Source organism: Fukomys damarensis, unplaced genomic scaffold (assembly GCF_012274545.1).
Source record: "Fukomys damarensis isolate Sample0158 unplaced genomic scaffold, DMR_v1.0_HiC HiC_scaffold_4, whole genome shotgun sequence".
NCBI lineage: Eukaryota > Metazoa > Chordata > Mammalia > Rodentia > Bathyergidae > Fukomys > Fukomys damarensis.
The window spans coordinates 7424679-7445785 of record NW_022900916.1 but is presented as its reverse complement, the minus strand read 5'-3'; the positions used below and the strand labels follow the sequence as shown (position 1 = coordinate 7445785).

Here is a 21107-nt window from a genome sequence, read left to right as displayed (position 1 = left end):
TTAATGTTTGTGAACCAAATTGTTTGCAAACAAAAGCACTTGCAAACCAGGGTGTATATATTTATATGCTATATATGCTATATATATTATAATATATGTAACATAATACATAATAATATTACATATATATTACTGCCAACGCTATGGTATTTTTATCTTCCTACTTATACATATGTATGTGTTTTGAGAATGTATTTCATAGAGTAGATGAGGGTCTAAGCTAGTCTGTTAAGCTGTGGAATTCCATTTATCTATATTTATCTGTCCATCTGTCCATCCATCCATCCTGGCGCTGAGGACTGAATCCTGAGCCTTCACATTGTGCTACATCCGCAGCCCATTTTTTTATTTTGAGACAGGATCTTACTAAATTACCTAGGCTTGGCTGTTATGACTTTCTTCATGGTAGCCTACCCTGCTTTCTCCAGGGCATCCTTTTATTGCTTTTTCTCTTTTTTACTCAGCCCCAACCCCCTCTGCAGAGCCAGTTTCTCCCTCAGCTTGGAGGGAGGGAGGGAAAAAGAAGGAGGGGCAAAGAAAAGAAAGTGCCCAGACTGGGCTCAGATTGGGAACTTACTGCCTCAGCCTCCCTGCATCCTGGGATTTTAACAGTGTGCCATAACTCTGAGTTAGCTTATTTCTTGATGTACGTGAAGGATCTTTAGAAGATAATGGCTATCTTAATAAACACGTACCAGTTTTTAATCTCCCTTCTTTCAGTTTAAGAGTGGGAAATGTAACTACCAAGTTGTAACTATACAAGAAAATATATAGTCAAATTTTATTTATTCAGTACCAGGGATTGAACTTGGGTCCTTGTGCCTGCAAGCAGCAGAACCACTGAGCTAAATCCCTGGCTCTGTAGACAGATTTTAATTTGGGATTTTTCTCCCTAGAGGATTTTCCTTTTTCTTTTTAACTGTTGACTGGAAACACAGTTTGGTGAGGACAGGAAGGGTGTGGTACGATCGTTCAGTAGAAGTTTCGCCTCACGACCAGGCTTGTGATGATGGGTACAAAGGATAGTTAGGCTCGATTCTGTTCTAGCAGGTTTATTTAGGTTTCAGAACCAAGATAGCTGTGAATGTGACATCAGTGTTCCTTTCCTGTGCCCTCACTGGTTGTGATTTGATTCCCCCTGCAGATTTCCCATTGTGATATTCAGTGCTGCAACTTAACAATTGTTGCTCATCATTTCCCTGTAGATTGCTTTATAATTTATTACTTCCCTTGTAGATTATTGTTCTTTGTCTTTGGCATTGGGCCTTCTGCATGCCCAGCAGGGTCTAGTGGTTCTGGTTTCAGTCTGTCTGAGGCCTCTTGAAAGTGTCTGAGTGGCCAGTGGGCTCCACAGTGCGGGGTTTGCACAGCTGTGTGACTGAGAGAAGTCTGCCCGTGCACAGTGATCAGGGCACAGGGCAGGCTGAGGCCCAGTTAGGAGGCGAAGCTGTTGCCAGTGAGATGGCTTTGCCAGGGAAGGACTCTCAGACGCACATAAATACGGCCTCCTCGTCCCTGGAGTTGAGGGGACAGGCACACAGGAGACGCATGGCCATGTCCACTGTGCTGATGGTCTGGAGCCTTCTCCCGGGAGGACTTGGTCGGTCCATGTTTTCTTGTACAGGAGGACCAGCACTCAGAGCTGTCTTGTGGTTTTGGAAACTTTCTTGATTTTTCTTTCTTTCTTTCTTTATTATTATTTTTTTTAATGTGGTGAGTTAGCAGAGTATTATGGCTAAGACGTGTGTGTTGTATAGTATTTTGTTTTATTTCATTTGAGGCAGAGTCTTACTGTAAAGTCCAAGGCAGCCTTGAACTTGGCTATGTGGTCCAGGCTGGCCTCAAACTTGTGATCCTCCTTCCTCAGGCTCCTCAGTGCAGTGATTACAAGTGTTCACCCCCAAGCCCAGCCATTTGTTTTGTGGTACCAGAGATTGAACCTCGAGCCCTTGCACTGAGTTGTATCCCCACACTTTTGAGACATGGCCTCACTAAATTACCCACTGCCATTTTATAAGAGGACAGTGTGCCTGGCGCAGACAAACTATGCTGTACAGGATCTTCATCTTTGCTCTCTCTGTCCCATCCTCCCACCCTGAGTGTCTGCATGGAATCCAGTGGTCATGCTTTCTTCTCCAGTGGAAACTCAGGTTGAGTACTCTAAGCTATCTTCAGTTACAGGCTGAGCAACAAGGCTTACCTGGTATGTTGGTTGTGTTTTTCAGGAGCTAAGTTTGCTTTTACTGGTGAAATCCTTTGTATGACTTTAATCAATATTCTGAGAGTACAGACAGATGCCCCTGTTCACAAGGCATTAAATGTTTGATAGCTATACTTTTATGTATTAGAAAAACTGCCAGCACTTCTTTTCACTTTGGTTGTTGGTATCTACAACATGACTGAAAAGATACACAGCTACCTGAAATGCTTTAGATTAAGAAGCAAACAGGAGAAGGCACTGTGCACAGCAGGTGGAAATCACCAGGGCTGAGCGGTCCAGTGCAGGCAGCACGAGACAGCAGCAGGGACTCCCCACCAGGGAAGTGGGCTCGGGAGACCCTCTCAAAGAAGTCTGTTCACACTCTCAGATAGTGGTGACAGGGACTTCTGGAATGTCCCAAAGATGCTTTCTGGTTTTGCTTGGATGACGTGTTTTTAATTTTTAATAATTTGTTTGAATTTTATGTATTTGATTCAGATGTTGATGTTAGTGAAGACTCACCTCCTCCCCTACCTGAAAGAACTCCTGAATCTTTTGTACTAGCAGGTGAACATAGTGAGTGTCTCTTCTCTGTTTTTGCGTTTACTTTACACTGTAATAATAAACTCTAGAGCACATGGCTGATTGTAATCTAGTGACTATGTGTTGAATCAAATTCAAAAACAGGTTTGAATTGTTAGTCACATGCTTTTTTCATTGATTATTTGAAAAATACTTTAAAACTGTTTTTAATTTTACTTCCTAAGATGGGTAGTAACTATATATTAGATAATGGAGTTCATCGACATGCAATCATAAATACATTTGCAATTGGTATCTTTGCATTCTTTAGAAGTAGCATTAAGGAAAGCCAGGCGTGGTGGTGCATGCCTGTAATCCCAGCACTCGGGAGGCTGAGACAGGAGGATCACTGTGAGTTCGAGACCAGCCTGGACTACATAGTGAGTTCCAGGTCAGTCTCAACTACATAGTGAGACCTGTCTCAAAAAACAAAAAACAAAAAAAGTAGCATTAAGGAGAGCTTTATATCATTGCTTCTCTTTTTAATGTAAGTTAACATTCAGTCTGGATTTTGGGTCAGCGTGTTATTGGTGTTGTTGGTGTTTAAGACCACTGGGGTTAGCTAGTAAGAACTGAGAAAAAGCCTCATCCTTCAAAGCATGAATGACGTCCTTCTCCGTTCCTTTTCTAACAAAGAGGAGAAGCAGTGTGAACATTACAGCATCTCGTGTTCTCTGGAGATGCTCACAGTCTACCGAGAGTCATTGCCAGTGCATTATTAATTTGAGTTGCATTTAAGGATGTTGAAAACAGCGAAGCAGACTACTTCAGTTACCCAAGTCTGTCGTGGTATCTCTGGATCACGATAGGATGATGTCGAAATCAGTTTAAAGAAGGAAACTCAGATGTTGGATAGAATGGATAGAAACTGCATTTTATGCAACTGATAGTTTCTAAAGTTATATAGGACCTGGGGGTTTTTTTGTTGTTTTTTTGGTACCGGGGATTGAACTTGGGTCCTTGCGCTTGCAAGGCAGGCCACCGAACTGCTGAGCTAAATCCCCGGCCCTTAGGACCTGTTTTTGTATGGACTTTAATGCAAAGAAATTTCAAGCATTAAAAGTATAAGCCGGGCATGTGCATATGCCTGTAATCCTAGCACTCAGGAGGTTGAGGCAGGAGGATCGCTGTGAGTTCGAGACCAGCTGGGGCTACATAGTGAGTTCCAGGTCAGTCTCGACTACATAGTGAGACCCTGTCTCAAAAAAAAAAAAAAAATTTTTTTTTTAATTAAAAAAAAAAGAATTCAAAGTATAATTTTAATTACAAGATTTTATTTCTCTCAGATGTACCTATAGGATCTGAATGGAGTGAACTTCACAGTCAGAAATGGTCTGAGCAAAAACAGTCTGAAGTGAGTCTTTTTATTGGAGAATCTATAGCTTAATATTTATGCTTGCCAATTTACTGTACAATTGTTGGTTATAATACTATCATCTTAGTACCATTATATACAGTTCATAAGTTTTGATATCATTCATGCTATATAAAATGTAAGATAGGAAATTTTTGAAAGGGACAACCTACCTTCATAAGAACATCGTGGGTGTTGTTTTCTCAATTTGCAAATTATGCCATGTTCCCCGTCCTTTTGGAGATGTGAGCATAACTATTAGGGGAGTCACAGTACTATCCCAGGTTCTTTCCCCCCAGTATAACTCTTCCGGCCGCTTTAGGTTTTTCTCTTGGATTTTTTAGGGAATGTTTTGATAGTTAAATTTTTTTCTGCTATTATAATATCTCTGAAATAATGTGATCATGTTAGTTGGCATTATAAAATAATGATGTCACCCTAGTGTTGTCTTAATAATCTGTGATGCCATGGATGAAATGCAGCTGTGTGTTCCACTGTGCAGTAGCTTCCACTGTCCGAGTTTTTATCAAGAAGCTTCTCCTCGCAGTATAAAACAGTGTAACATTTAAAAATGTTAAGCCTAGGGCCCGGGGGTTTAGCTCAGTGGTTCCGCTGCCTGCCTCACAAGCGCAAAGTCCTGAGTACGATCCCCCGTACCAAAAAAAAAAAAAAAAAAAACGTTAAGCCTAATTGCAGACACCCTTGTTTTGTTTCCTTGTGACATTGAGATCTTGATAGGCTTGGTTTCCCAGGTAGTTGCACCCACAGCTGACTACTAAACTGTGACTTGGATGTGCTGTAATCGCTGTTCAATGTCTCCCTTGCAGGGCTTGATAACCTCTGGAAGTGAAAAATGTGGTAAGTCACTAGATACTGTTTCCTTTTTTGCTATCAACTTCCAGAGATGATTGATCTGCGAGGTCATGGGAACACATTACCATAGTTACAGGTTAATGGAAAATGTTTTATTTTAGACATCAGCTGCATTTTACTTTTCATTTTTTATAAATGCTTAGGAGCTGTGGGTGTTGCCCCCTGCCCGGTGGTGGAGCACAGGACCCCACCTTCAATCCCTGGGATGGGGATTGAACACACACACTTAGAAGTTGGACTCACTTGAGTAAATGTCCCAGATTTACCAAAGTGGTGGAATTGGGTCCATAAGAACCATTTGTTTTAGAAATCCTCCTTGTCGTATGCTTACATCTATTTTAGGAAATTAGTAACATCATGTATCTTAAATCAATGACTGTAATGCCAAGTTGGAAGCAATTTTATCATGTTACTTTCACTGTCGCTCTAAAATAGGTCAGATACTGTTACTTTCTATAAATCGGCATGCAGCTCACCCACAGGTCAGCCTGTACCAGTGGTGGCGAACCTGTGGCACTCGTGCAGCAGCCGGCTGTTTATCACTGAGCTCTGCACACTGGCCAGGCATTGTTCAGCCAGCTGTTGTCACCAGTCTGCTTCAGCCCTTTCTGTGCTTCACTCTAGATCGTGGCCCGAAGGATCTGTTCCATCTCATGAACCCTGTTACACTCTTTTTCTGAGGCACCGTACTACAGTGCAAAGAGCAAAAACTTTTGAGCCTGAGCTACCTAGTTGTAATCCTGTTTTTGCCTGTTTTTCTTGTGTGCCTTTGGGCAAGTTACCTAATCTTTCTGAGCCTCAGTTTTCTCATCTGTGAATAGAGATAATAGTGCCCACCTTAGAGGATTGCTGCAAAACTTTAATGAAAGTCAACATTGATACATGAGTCAAACGCTGCATCTGTCACAGGATAGTTGACTGGTACTGTTGCTTTTAGAACTGCTGCTGCTGGATTCCTTGATTACTTTTTAATTTTCTCAATCCATCAGCTCCTGATTTTTCTTCTTTCTCTGTAAAACTTAACACTCAGATTGTCCTCCATGTAATTGCTCCCAACTCCCATGTGTCTTGCTCGGTCCCTCAGGATAACTGAGCGCCGCTGGGGAGTATGGTTAAGCTTTGCTAGCTGCACCCTCAGCACTGCCTGCTCTCTTACACGCTCTGGCTCAGGGCTGGCGAACCTTAGGGAGCCCACTCTAGCATGTGTGCCACGGGTTCGCCACCTCTGCTCTGGCTCCCACCCTCCCCATTTCCCCTACTCTAAAGCAATTGATCCCACTCACTCTTAGATGGTCTTTACTTCACTGAGCGCATAGAGAGGCCTTAAGACTAGATCATCTTTTCTGGGCAGGGATGGAGCTCAGCAGCACAGCCCTGCCTGACAAGCGCAGAGCCCTGGGTTTGATTGCCAATACCGAAACAGAAAAAAAAATTTTTTTTAAATTATCTTTCGTGCCAGGGACTTAGCTCAGTGGTTCTGCTGCCTGCCTCGCAAGTACAAGGTCCCGAATTCGATCTGCAGCACCAAAAAATAAAATTATCTTTCCTCCTTACGGGGCCCTAAATACCTCACTTCCACTAGTTTCATCTGCGTGCCTCTCCATCCCTGTTGCACTTTGTGTGTAATTTCATTAAAGACTTCCCGTGCTGCTCTAATAATTAATTGACTGTCTGTCTCTCCTCAGCCAGGGGTTCAGTCTGCAGCCCACAGGGCTTAATACCATTCTTGGCTGCTGCTGCTGTTACTGTTTAGTTTTCATATGACCTTGATCAGAATAAATGGCTTTTACACCTTGTGGTCCTCTGTAGACTATAAGCGTCTTGAGATTGACTTGATACTCTAGTGTTCCAGAAGGATTTCTCACAGAGGCAGAGGGGATACTGAAAAGGTTGTAAAAGAATGAATGAGTTCATTTCTTTCATTACCAATCTTATGTGTTGATAATTAAATGCATAAACCAACTGTAATTTAAAAATCCTAAGACTCAAAAGAATCACTGCTTTTGGGGGCAGAAGTACATTAATTAACTACAAACTTGCTTGGCATTGATTTCCATGTAAGAGCATTTCAGCTGCAGTTGCTGTCTTAGAACACATGCACACGATGTAGCTACTTTTACGAAATACACTATGCCAAGATCCAGATTTCTGAAATAAGAGCACCGTGAGAATCTGCGCATTGCAGAAGTGCTCGCTGAACATTTGCAGGTATGTCTGGAGAACCTAACATGGTTTCCTGTGCTTACTGCCCTTATATTTCTATTTATTGGGGTTTCTAAAATTATGAGGACCATGAAGCAAAGTTTGCTCTGTGCTGTGTGTGTGTGTGTGTGTGTGTTATATTGGGGGTTAAATCCAGGGCCTTGGCATTCCCAGTCCTTCTTATTTTTGCGATAGGGCCTCTATAAGTCATTAAATTGCCCCTGCTGGGCTCAAACTTGCAGTCTTCCTGCCTCAGCCTTCCAGGGTGCTGGGATTACAGGTGTGCACCAGCTAAAATGTGCTCTTTATAATCATTGCCTCAGTAAAACAATTAGTGTTCTGTGTCTGATGCTACAAAGGCTGGTGATTAATTAAGAGCTCTGTTTTGCATTTTAGATCGTCCAGCAGCAGGATCTCCACTGACTGTAAGTGACAAGAAAGATCAGATAACAGAAAGTCCAGCAGAAGCCACAGATATTGGTAATGTGTTAATTTTAAAACCTGTTATTGCTGGTGGCTGTGCATGAAAGTCATTCACCATTCTTCCTGAATTTCCTTAAAGAAGAACTGTCAGTCTTTTTTATTATGATTTACTAAAGTTCTGATACGATGCTTGCCGGGGGAAAAACGTGATCAAAGTTGCTTGGGATGAATCAGTAAGAATAAAATGATTTATTCTGTTCCCCACTGAGATTAAAAACAAATATAAATGTAATTTATAAGCAGTTCTTTGGTGTTGGAACGGTGAAAATATGTGAGTTTTTTTTTTTATTATTATTTGTGATGAGTTCGTCAGATTTTTAGGAATTTTTTTTTAGTGGGGTCTCACTATGTTGCCCAGCCTTGAACTCCTGGACTCAAGGGATCCTCCCAAGTAGCTGGGACTACAGGTGCACAGCACTGCACCTGGCCACTGTATTTTTTTAAAGAAGCAATTATTTTCAGTTACCCACAATAAATTTATAGTTGTTTGTAGTTACAAAGTTTTGTTTGGTTCATACTCCAAATTCCTGCCCCAAAATTTGCTTGTTTGACAAAATGAAGATGTCTGGATGTGGTTTTAATAGTATAAAAGTGTTTCTGAACACTGACCGGTTACGTTGGTGTTTTCACCACAGGTTTTGGTAATCGCTGTGGAAAACCCAGAGGACCAAGAGACCCACCTTCAGAATGGACATGATTCAGGGAGCTAAATCAGTCATACTGGAAAATTCAAGTGCCAGTGAATGCGAGATTTACAGTATTCCATCTTTAAAATGTGGAACTAACAGCAGTGTAGATTGTTACCTTAATCTTTTTTTTTCTGGGACCATCTACCTGCCTTATACTACAATTAGGAAAAAGTATTACATATGGTTTATTTTGTAATTTCAAGTATTATTGCCTTAATATCTCTTAACCCTGTTACACGCTGCTTGTAGACCTGTTAATACAATAATACTTTTATGATAAAATTGAGTTTAAGGACTACTCTTTTGCTGTTTTATCATGTATGCATTGTTTTGTATATGTACAGGGCAAGTAGGTATATAATTTGATAAAGTTGCAGTCATAAAATAATATTAACAGAAGATGTAAGAAATTTCTGCATGATCTAAATTTTTGTGTACCTTATTTGTAAATTATTTGCCCTGAAGTTTTAGAAAATAGTTTCTGAATTTTAAAATTGCTGGATTCATCCAGCCAGCATTGCAGGTTATCAGAGATCAAAGATTGTAATAATAATACATTTTGTAAATTGTAAGCAAAAAAAAAGCTATTTTTATATTATATACCGTCTAATTGTTCATCCTAATTGTTGTTGTTTTCATCTAGTCATGGAGATTCAGTAAGTGCCTTGGAACAATATTGAATTCTCTTAGGTCATGTGTGTTACTTTAATATTTGAACTCAACTGGGATTAGAAGACTATCAGAATATGTGTATGTTTCAGGATATTTGACCTGCCATTAAAAAACAAAACAATTTTACAGTGCCTACATGTTGTCTTGGTTTTTCATTCCTAGGACATTAGACCTTCTGTCACCTTCTCACTTGCTCAGACTTACTTTTTAAGTCATGAGTATGAGTGAAGTTTAATCTGTGAATTAAGAAATGGGAGGCTGGATATAGTGGTGTGCTCCTGAAGTCCCAGCTACTCAAGAGGGGTAGGTGGGAGGATCATTTAAGCTCAGAAGTTTGAGGTCAGCTTGGGCCACTTAGTGATACCTCAGCTCAGAAACAAAAGGAAGGAGGACTTCTGCTAAAGGCAAGGCACTGAAGATCTAAATCCTTAGCCCCAAGTGAGCCCTAGACCTCTTTCTCATCCTTGTCAATCTTCTGGGAGCCTCGTGGGACACCAGAGGTGAGGTCAGAAAGGAGAGCTTATTTCTTCCTATGGCATGACTAGAGCACAGGTTACATCTATAAATACTAAGTCTGATTTTGATATCATGAGTTGGAATTGATATGTGTCTATATTTTCCCTGTGCAAACAAAAGAATTAAGAAATTGAAACAAAAATGAGATATGGTAATCATGAGAAGGTAGATTGTTGTAGAGAAGAAAATATTATCCTGTGTTAAAGTTTCTAAAGCTAAATGTTCTTCCTGTTGATTCCTTAACATGTTTCCACTAGTTTGAGTCATTGGGCCGCTTGTACCACTGGTGGTATGAATGGATTTAGTCACTTATCAGTCCTTTTACCACTAAAATTAATAAAAAGCCACTCAGTGGGATAGACACACATGTGACTGGTGGTTCAAGCCACCTGGCAGTGAGACATCCAAATTTCAGGCCCCGTTGTGAACATGGTAGAATTTTTAAAGTTCCAGTGTTTCCACTGTAAGAACATGTTGCCGTTCATAGGACGTGAGGCTCCCGTACATGGCATTTTCATCATAAAAGTGAAGCTGAAACAGTATAACTGAAAACAAGTTTAGCCACTTCACACTGAGTAAGCTAAGTAATCTGGTCCTAAAAACATTTATACAGATTTTGTTTTTGTTAGGGAGGAGTTTCTTAGACTGTCTCCCCTGAAATAGAACATGTATTTAGATGAGTGAGAACATCATGTTAGTTGTAACACACATGATTGTGTGTACACCACCGCCTCTCCTTCAGGCAGTGGAATAGCAGTAGCCACCAAGAAGCTTCCTTCTTGGACTCTGGAAATTTTCATTTGTAGACGTTGCTTATTGTTCATTGTTGCTGAGTTTTGCATTTCTGAATACAACACAATTTATGTTTTTTTTCCTATTTTATTTTGCTCTTTGTAAGTTTCTCATATAAGAAAGGCCACATGATATTTAAACTTTTGTTTCTGAGTTATCTCAACATATTCTCAAGGTTCATCCATTTCCCTACAAATGACTTAAGTTTATCCTTTGTGTCAGAGGAGTACGTTGTCTGGAAATAGCACATTTTTATCTGTTCATCTGTAATATAGGCTGCTTCCAAGATTTAGCTTTTATAACTGTGCTGCTCTGAAGGGATGTGCTGCGTGTGTCTCTGGAATGTGATATCTTTAACACTTCTGGGAAGAGACCGAATAGAGAGGCTGGATGAAAGTTCTATTTTTAGTTTTTAGAGGCCTCTCCACACTGATTTCCATAGTGATTGTACTAGTTTACATTCCCACCAACAATACAGAAGGCTTCGTTTATTTCCCTGTACTCTTGCCAACATTTATTACCTGATTTCTTGACGCTGGCCATTCTTTCTGGAGTAAGATGGAATCTCAGTCTTGTTTTAATTTGCATTTTTCTAATGGGCAGCAGTGTTAAGAGCATTTTCTTCATTTATTTGTTGGCTATTTATAGTTCTGAGAAGTGTCTTCATTTCACTTACCCATTTTTTATTGGGTCTTTTATTTTAGGGGGGGTTAATTTTGAGGGTTCTCCGTATAGGCTAGATATTAGCCCTCTGTGGAATAACTGGCAAAAATGTTTTTCCCATCTGTAAGTTGTCTCTTCACGTTGTTGATTGTTATCTTTGCTGTGCAGAAGCTTTTTAATTTGGTATGTTCTCATTTGTTGATTCTTGGTACTATTTCTGGTGCCATTGGGCTTCTGTTTTTAAAAAACATAGGCCTTGGCCTATGTCTTCAAGAGTTTTACCCATTTTTTCTTCCAGCAGTTTTGGTGTTTCTGTTTTACTATTTAGATCTTTTTTTTTTTTTTTTTTTTTTGAGACAGGGTCTCACTATGTATTTGAGACTGACCTGGAACTCACCTTGTAGCCCGGGCTGGTCTTGAACTCACATCAATCCTCCTGCCTCAGCCTCCCGAGTGCTAGGATTACAGGCGTGTGCCCCCACACCCAGCGAACCATTTAGATCTTTAATCCATTTTTTAGTTTAGCACATGGTGAGATAGATGGGTCTATATTCAGTCCTCCGCGTATGAATAGTTTTTCCCAGCACCATTTAGTAAAGAGGCTTTCTTCCAATAGATATTTTTGGCCCCTTTGTCCAAGATCAGATAGCCACCTGTCCCTGGGGTGGTTTCTACATCCTCTGTTCTGTTGCATTGGTGTTCATGTCTGTGTTTGTACCAGTGCTGTGTTGTTTTTATCACTGTAAGTTTGTGATATAGCTTCAAATAATGGGATTATGATCTTTACTCTTGTTACACAGGATTACTTTGGCAGTTTTGGGTAACAAGAATCAGTCTCTTGTTCCATGTAAATTTTAGGATTGTTCTCTCTAGTTCTGTGAGGAATGCTGTTGCTATTTTGATTGAGGTTATGTTAAATCTATGTCAGTTTTAGAATTATGGCCATGTTGGTTATATTGGTTTTGTCTGTCCAGGAACAGGATATCTTCGCATTTTCTGGTGTCTTCCATCTCCTGAGTATAGCGGTTTTCATTAAAGCAGTCTTTTACTTCCTTGATTAAAGTGATTCCTAAGGGCCAATAAACTCAATTTTAAAATGAGAATTGGGGAGGCGAGGAGGGGGTGAAGGGAGGGTGGGGACAAGGGGAAAAAATGGGAACCAAGACCTGGCATGTAAAGGTACGAGATCCCAGTAATGAATGTGACTGTACTGTCTACCTAGAATGTACCAATAAATTAAATTAATAAAAAAAACTCAATTAAAAAGTAATTCCTAAGGATTTATTTTTTTTACTATTGTGAATGGTACTGTTTCCTTAGCTTCTAAGTGACTTCATTATTGGTGTTACAGGCACGCAGTTGATCTTTTTGTATGATTTTTATATCCTTTAATAACCACTGCTGAATTTGGTTACTAATTTTGTGAGTCTTCATGAAACTTTTTAGGATTCTCTATGTAGAGAATCATGTCATCTCCAAATAATAATTTGACTTCTTCCTTTCCTATACATGCCCTTTTTATTTTTTCTCTGGCCTGATTGCTCTGCCTAATGTTTCAAGTACTGTATCGAACAGGAGTGGTGATAGTGGACATCCTTGTTTTGTTCCTGGTTTTAGAAGGAAAGCTTTAAGTTTTTTCCTATTTAATATGATGTTGGCAGTAAGTTTGTCATAAATGGCTTTTATCAGAGTGAGATAAGGTCCTTCTGTTCCTGGTTTCTTCAGTTTTTATCATGAATGGATGTTGGGTTTTGTCAGCAGCTTTTTCTTTTCTTTTTTGGTTAAGGATCAAACTGCCCTTGTGCTTGTGAGGCAGGTGCTGGAACCACTGAGCTAAATCCCCGGCCCTGTCAGTAGCTTTTTCTGAATCAGCTGAGATGATCATGTAATTTTTGTCCTTGATTCTGTTTATGTGATATATTACATTTATTGATTTGCCTATGTTGAACCATCCTGCCCTTCTAGGATGAATCCTACTTGGTCTTGATGTATGACCTTTTGACGATTGGTTGCACTCCATTTGCCAATATCTTGTTAAAGATTTTTGCATCTATATTCATTAAAGAGATTGTCTTCCAGTTTTCTTTTTTGGTTGGATACTTGTCTGGTTTTGGAATCAGGATACCAGTTTCCAGGAATGACTTTGGGAATTCCCTTTCCCTTTCAATTTTATTAAAGAGCCTGAGGCTGGGTTAGGAGGATTGCTGTGAGCTCAGTGATAGCCTGGGGTCCATACAGAGCTTAGGGCCAGCCTGAAGTACAGAGAGACCCTGTCTCAAAATAAAAGTTTGAGGAATATTTACATTAATTCTTCCTTGAAATCTTGTAGAATTCAGCAGTGAATCCATCAGGACCTGGGCTTTTTCTTACTAGGTTATTACTGCTTAGTTCCATGTTATTGGATCATTCAGGGTTTTTATATCTTCTTGGTTCCATTTTGGTAATTCTTATATACCTTGGAATCTATCCATTTCTTCTCAGTTCTCAAATTTATTGGCATGCAGGTGTGCAAACAGTTGCTAATCTGGATTGTGGAAGTGTTGAGATTGCATCTTTCATTTCTGATTGTACTGATTTGTGTCTTTTGGGGGGAAGATTAGGTAAGGATTTGTCTGTTTTGTTGTTTGTTCAAAGAACCAGATCTTTGATTCATTGATTATTATTATTTTTTTTAGTCTGAATTGTATGTATGTGTGGTTTTTTTTTTGTACCAGGTATTGAACTCTGGATCTTCTGCTTGTGAGGCAGGCGTGCACGGTGCCACTGAGCTAAATCCCCAGCCCTGACTAAGTTAATTTCTGTTCTGATTTTCTTCTGTACACTAGCTTTGGATTGTTGTTGTTTTTTTACTGACATTATTATTTAACTATAGAAATTGTCTTATTTCTTGATTTCTTCTGCAACCCACTGATTACCCAAGAATATATTGTTTAATTAGTATGCATATACATAATTTCTGTGGTTTCTTTTTCGTTGTTTTTTTTTTTTTTTTTTTCCGGTACCGGGGATTGAACTCGGGTCCTTGCACTTGCAAGGCAGGCCACCGAACCGCTGAGCTAAATCCCTGGCCCTGTGGTTTCTTTTTCCATTGATTTCTAATTTCATCCATTTTGATCTAAAACTATGCATGGTACAATTTCAGTTCTGCATTTACTTATTACTTTATGGGCTATCATGTAGTCTGTACCATATGCTGCTCACAAGAATGTACTCTGTTGTTGTATGAAACACACTAGATGCCTGTGTGGTCCATTTCTTTGAAGGTTTTTATTTATTTTTTGTCTAGTTAATCTATTTGTGGCAGTAGGGTATTGAGGTCCCCCACTACAATTGTGTTGAAGTTTATTTGTTCTTTTATGTCATTATTTCTTTTATGAAGTTGGACGCTTGGTTGTTTGGTTTATATGTGTTTATAACTTGTTATTTTCTCGTTTCATTGTTCACCTAACCAATATATGGTTCCCTTAAACTTTTTTACCTCTTTTGATCAATTTTGGCTTACAGTCCACTTTGAGACTAGAACAGCTACTCCTGCGTTTTTTTTTTTGAACCAGGGATCAAACTTGGTACCTACCTTGCACTTTGCAAGGCAGGCACAGTGCCAGTGAGCTAAATCCCCAGCCCCAATCTGTGGCTTTTGTTTAGGCTGTTCACATAAAAGCTATTACTGAAAATTGACTTGTTCCTACTGTTGTTATTTTCCTGTCACTGATTCCTTTTCTCTCCCTTCAACTTAACTGCTCTCCCTACCTGTTGTATTCGTTTTGTTAGACCCTTAGGCCTTGTTAGTTTCATGAATCTTTTTGATCCACTGAGCCACATCCCTGGCCCGGTTTCATCAGTCTTTCTAGGATACCCTCCAGCATTGTTTGGGTTCCTGGTTTGATGATCATGAATTTCTTGAGGTGGAATACTTATGTCTCATTGGTCCACCAGTTTTGAAAGGTAGTTTTGTAGGATATAGCAGTCTGGTTTGGAAATTGTTTAATTTAGGGCTTGAAACATTTCACTCTAAGTTCTCCTGGCCTTCAAGGTTTGTGTGTGAGGAGTCTGTTGTCACTGTAGGATTTATCCTTAAATTTTGACCATGATACGTTGTGGAGAAGTCCCTTTCTGGTTGTGTCTATTTGGGGTTCTATATGCCTTAGTTATTCTGTATGTTAAATTCTTGCCCATATTTGAAAAGCGTCTCCTCCTATTTCTGTAAACAGGTTTTTTATGCCATTCATGCTGTCTTGATTTTTCACTAATTCCGATTAATCTTAGATTAATCTTTATCACCTGGCAGCTGTTGAATCCAGTTTTCGTTTTCTCTTGTTTTTAAGGTGTCTCAATAATTGGTCAATGACAGCAGCCCTGTCTTCAGGTTCTGGCATTCTGTCCTCGTATCGGTCACTTCCACTGCCTATGCTTTCACTAAGATTTTCAGTTTGCATTTGTGTTTAGTACCTTTTCTTGGACTCTTAATTCTTTTCTATACTGGACATCCATTCTGCTGTTAATCGACATTGTTGGGAATATTACAAATTAAACTTCTGCGAGTATTTTTGCATGTAGGATCATAGGACCAGAAGTCCTTATTTGCCAGTTCGACTGGATTGAGTCACCTAGCAGATTAAGGCTTGGTGGGCAAGGAGTTGTGGCCTTGGGTTCTGGACATGATTCCTGGTCCTTTCCTCTCTGGTACTGTTTCCTGCTCCGCTTTCCAGCCACCGCGCACTGAGCATTTTTGTTTCACCACACCCCTCCACCATGAGATTTTGCCTTGGAGCCAGCTGACCAAGTACTGAATCTCATGAAAACAAAAGCTAAATTAAACCTTTCTTCCTATAAATTGTGAGTGTTAGGTATTGTATCTCAGCAGCAAGAAAATGAATTCAGAAAATTGATGCTGGAGAAATGGGGTCATTGATGGGATGGTACCCGACTATGTAGTTTAGTAGCCTTTGGAACTGGTTTGAGGGGATGGTTCAGAAAGGTTTGGAGAAGTAGACTAAAGAAGTCTTAGGATGTAGTAAGCAGTGCCTTCCAGTGCATTCCAGTCAGAGCTCAACAGACCAGAATACTCAGAAGTTTCCAGTTGGAAACAAGGATTTAGCAGTTGAAGTAGAGGCCATGTGTCACCATGGCAGATAATTTCTCTATTTCGCCTATGTCTTGAAACTGCAGGACGCTGAGATTAAGGGTGGTCAGGTAATAACTGTCCAAGGAGATTTCAAAACAGCCCAACATTCAGGTTATGACACGACTACTGCTGGCTGCTTTCAGCCAGATTTAAATCTGAAAATCAGATGTTAAAAACAGAAAAACTTAAACCTTAAATTTTGGGCCCAGAAAGGACTTCATGTAAAGCTGGGGCCAAACAAGATGAGGATGCTGACAAGATTAGTGCTATTATAAATAAATCAGTACTTGGTGCAGAGACAAGAAGTAAGATGATGAAAGCATCTCAGACATCAGCGAGACCCCACCATCGCAGGCTCAAGGGTGCAGAACAACCTGGCTGGAGAATGGCCTCCTAGGAAAACTGGCCTCCTGCATTCATTTCATTGTGCTCGGCCATCCGAGCATGGAGAGGCAGATGCAACCGTGCTCCGAGGGATCCTGGCTACTGTTTCTGCTGACAGCAGGCATTGGCATTTTCCATGTGATAACTAGGTTTACCTATGTTCGAAATGCAAGGATTGTGGAGTCAGGAAGGCTTGCACTCAGATTTCAACGGGAGACCAGGCAAGGAGCCCATGAAGACAGCGCAGTGAAGTGGCAATGAAGCCAAAGGTGCAAGGGAGGAACACGGAAGATCTACAAAGGAAAGCTGTAGCCTCCGAGTGGAGCCAGCCAAAGAGAGACCATGTAGGTTGCAACCAGGAGGCCATAAGGGCGGTGCTCCCAAAGCTGCAGAACTGGCATCTCCCATGAGCCCCAGCTGCCTGATGTGAAGCTGCAGGCGCTGGTTTGCCCTGCCGGGCGCTGGTGTTGCTTTGTTCTCTTCTATCCCCTGTTTCTCCCTTTGGAATGGAAATATTTACCCTGTGCCATCATACCTTGGAATTGTATAAGTTTTTTTTTTTTAACAGAGGGTCACAGCTAACAGTTTCTATAGAATTTCAGAAGATACTTGGATTTGGAGTTTGAGAAGTGCTAAGTTTGTTGAGACTTTGGAGAGGGAATTACTGCTTTTCTGTTTTGTTAATAAAGGGGGAAAGGAGTCAAAGGGAGAGGAAGGGATGGGAAGAAGAAGCAGCGAGACATGTATAGGTACAAATTCCCTACGATGGATGTGATCGTTGTGTGCATCTGATGTACCAACAAATAGGCCGGGGATTCGGCAAAAGTGCATTTCTGTTTGCACCAGGGATGGCTGTATTATGTTAAGAGGTGGCTGTTGTTTTTATTTGGATATTAAGTGTGGTTTAAGATGTGTCTGGTGTGAAGTTGATGGTGGATTGTAATTGGTAATGCCGATTTGTCAACTAAAGTGGATTAAGAAACTTCATTGATGGGGTAGGGGATTTAGCTCAGTGATTCCACTGCCTGTCTTGCAAGTGCAAGGACCAGAGTTTGATCCTCGCTACCCTCCCCCCAAAAGAAGAAACAAACTTCATTGATGGTTATGGTTAGTGATGCTCTGGGTGTGTGGGTGGGCATGGCGGTGTGACTTTGAGTATGACACCGCTTCCTAGCCTGTTCCTCTTGTTTTTTTGATACCAGGGATCTAACTCCGGTCCTTGCACTTATGAGGCAGGCGGTGGAACCACTGAGCTAAATCCCCGGCCCCTTAGCCTGTTCCTCTCAGCTCTGCTTCCTGCCCGCCATGAACTAAGCAGCTGTCCTGCACCTTCCGCGGTGAGGTTTCTCTCTTCTAGTTGGCCAGTCCTGTACCAAATCTGAAACGGAAAGCTAAAGTATACCTCTGCTCCTTTCAGTTGTGGGTGTCAGGTATCGTCTCAGCAACAGGAAGGCTACGTATGAGCGTTTCTGGATATCTGTTGGATATAAATTATGGAGTGGAATTTTCACAGAATACGCATATTTCAGCTTTCCGAGATACTGCCAAAGTTTTATAAATAGGTTGCTCTGCTTAGCTCCAGTTTGTATGGCCAGTTGTTTTTCTTTTCGCCATCCTCATGGGTCTGAAGTGCTATTGCCCTGCCATCTGAATGCACATTTTTCTGATGACAGTGTCTGTGCCTTTTCGCATCCCCATGACAAAATGGGCATCTGTGAACCCAGGGGCCATAAGTGGGGAATGGCATGTACTCTGGCACGGTGCCTGCCTAGCATGTGTGAGGCCCTGAGCTTGATCCCTGCCTAGCACTGTGAGAAGAAGAAAAAATCCTTCACATCCCAAACAAATCCTATTTGGTGGAATCAACTAAAGCTGAATGTAACATCCTAAATCTGGCTGTTGTGAATGTTTTTTTCTTGGATCTTTTTCTTACTGATAGTTCTGAATTACTTACATAGTCTGCTTTCAATCCTTACGGGTTTACTGTGCTTTGCCCTTTTATTCTGTAAATATATTTAATGACTAGAGGGTTCTACATTTAATTTAATCAAAGTTATTCTTTACCTTTACATTAATACTTCATGGTATCCTGTTTTGAAAAATCTTTGTCCATCTAAGGAATGATCTCATACAGTTTTTCTAGAAGATTCATTTTCTCATGGGCATGCATTCTGGTAACTTGTTAGGTAGTTCTGTCTATGTGGACATCGTAGGTGCTTACACGTAGTAAGGTGACATTAGTGTTGCCATGCAGTATAAATGTAGGTGACCACCACCAAGTGTACGGTCACTTGATGACCAAAACATAGTTATGCCACACATGGCTTTCTTGTTTGTTTTTTGTTTTGTTTTGTTTTGTTTGAGACAAGGTCTCACTATGTAGTTAAGACTGACCTGGAACTCACTCCGTAGCCCAAACTGGTCTTGAACTCACAGCGATCCTCCTGCCTCAGCCTCCCGAGTGCTGGCATTACAGGTGTGTGCCACCACACCCTGCTCTCATTTTTTTGTATGAATCTAAAGAGTTAATTTTTTGTACGGCTGGGATAAGGTAGGTTTTTGTTTTCCATTGACAGATCACCACTCACTAAGAAAACTCCTTTTCCCACTGCTATGGTGGTGTCATAAATAAGGCATCCGTTGATTTAAGGCCAATTTCTGTCATTGTTTTCTAAGCAGCAAAGGGCCAGGGATTTAGCTCAGTGGTTCCACTGCCTGCCTCGAAAGTACAAGGACCCGAGTTCGATCACTGGTACCAAAAAAAAAAAAAAAAAAAAAAATCTTGGCAGCAAGGTAGTGGGTCTCTTGTTAGGATATTTTAAATTCTGCCTTTTCCCAGTTTCCTCTTCTCCCACTACTTAATTTTTATACTGCCTGAAACACCTGATAAAATGTATGCGTGTTATTTTCCTATGCAAACCATAAGGTAAGCTCTGTGAGATGTGTCTTGCTTTGCTCTACCCTTACCTTGCAGGTAGAGCAGCACAGACCTTTCAGTCTCTCCTTTGGCATCATGAACACCATCAGCTCTCGTTTGGGAAGCAGTTTGTATAAACGGTTCACTTGGTTTTTCACTTCCTGGACATACATTGATGAGCAGAAAGCGGTAAGATGCACAGTTTCGTCAGGACAGAGCTAACAGAGACGCTCGTGTGGAGCGGCCTTGGAGACAGGCCGCGAATCTTGTCTGTCTGCCTGACTGGACTAAGGAAGGCCTAGCCGATCAGGGAAGCGCACTTCGTGGGCGCGGACCTGCCCTCGGGCGGTGGCACCATCTGGTGGGCCTGCAGCACAGGTGGAAGGAACCGGGCAGAAGGAGGAGGCCTGCTGTCTTCAGAGCTCCGTTCTGCTTGAGGTGGGAGAGGCTGCTCGCTGCTCCGGTCACCTGTGAGGTCAGACTCGGGTTTCTCCAGTGAGTTCTACAGCAGTCGAGTACCGAGATAGGGCTGTACGTGCGTGCTGTCTGTTGGTCTTCCTCTAGAGAACCCTCACCAATACATGTTCTTGGGGTCACTTTTTTAATATGCTGAGTTTTAGATAAATGGTACATCTGTCATTCAGGAAGTGATACTCTGTCCACAGGCAGAACTATACTTTTAAAGTTCAGAGAAATGTCCAGACCGTGAAGCAAGGTTAGGGCATTAATACAGACATGAACGAAACCATGAGTGTGCTCAAAAGACCCCAGGAAGAACAAATGAGCTTATCTCATATTGAAATGAGTCTCTGTATGAGTTGGTTCTGGGAAACCTTTCCATTTCTGATAGTTAAAACGTGGTGTAGGCTAAACGTGGCCTCCATGCGTTGCCCAGGTGAACGGCATCCTCTCCCATCACCTGACTGATTCTGCATACTGGGTTCTGATCTTGTCACCCCGCCTCCCTCCCTGCCTCCAGATCAATCTTCCTGAAGGGCTTTGGGCTTTCTCTAGTTGACTTCTCCAAATATGTTGTGGTTCTTTGTGGCCGCCGGTAATGTTTCATCAAAACACTCAAACCTGCCCAGGTTCTGCTACCCTACAATTGATGGAATGTGCTTAAAATTCAGGCGCCAAAGCCCTGCTGTGGACCTGAGTGGCAGTGGGGCTAACAGTATGTATTTGAGGCTGGCACCATAGCTGATTTTGTTGCATTATGGAGTTGAAGAACCAGGCTTACAGGGTCAAACCCAGACTCCTTAGAGCGTGTGAGAGTCCCCTACCCAATCCAGGTTCTGTCTGCTGGTGACTCTCTGCCCTTTGCCCTATTGATATTTAAGCTCCAGCCCCCATGAACTACCTAGAATTTCCTGAGCACCTACAGCGTAGCCATCACATGCCTCTGCCGTTGTCCTGGTGAACCCTACTCACCTGTCAAGGCTTCGTTTAGGTGTTGTTTCCTTTATTAAATCTAGCCATCTCCTCCTGTTTCCACCCATGTCTGTCAGCCGTCCTCTTCCCGCTTTGTTTATCATTGTACGGTACTTAGTTTATGCTCTACCAACCCAGCCTCTGTCAGGAGAAATTATTATGAGAATTTGTGCAAATGCTGCAGTTAAACAGGCAGCTAACTGCAGAGTAAAGCTGGTTTTGAA

General features: G+C 41.2%; 1 protein-coding gene across 4 annotated transcripts in view; it reads left to right on the top strand.

The window, feature by feature from the left end:
* The window catches only part of Ptpn12 (protein tyrosine phosphatase non-receptor type 12), a 43494-nt gene extending 34287 nt beyond the window's left edge, over window positions 1-9207 (top strand). For 3 of the 4 annotated variants that reach the window (XM_010636921.2, XM_033756546.1, XM_033756544.1), the window contains 5 exons: window positions 2699-2776; window positions 4069-4136; window positions 4964-4994; window positions 7608-7691; window positions 8330-9207. In XM_010636921.2, the coding sequence (XP_010635223.1) occupies window positions 2699-2776; window positions 4069-4136; window positions 4964-4994; window positions 7608-7691; window positions 8330-8391 (323 nt within the window). In that variant the 3' untranslated portion in view covers window positions 8392-9207. The remainder of the gene's footprint in view (window positions 1-2698; window positions 2777-4068; window positions 4137-4963; window positions 4995-7607; window positions 7692-8329) is intronic. The other variant, XM_033756547.1, reaches the window with a different exon arrangement.
* Window positions 9208-21107: the final 11900 nt, after the last annotated feature.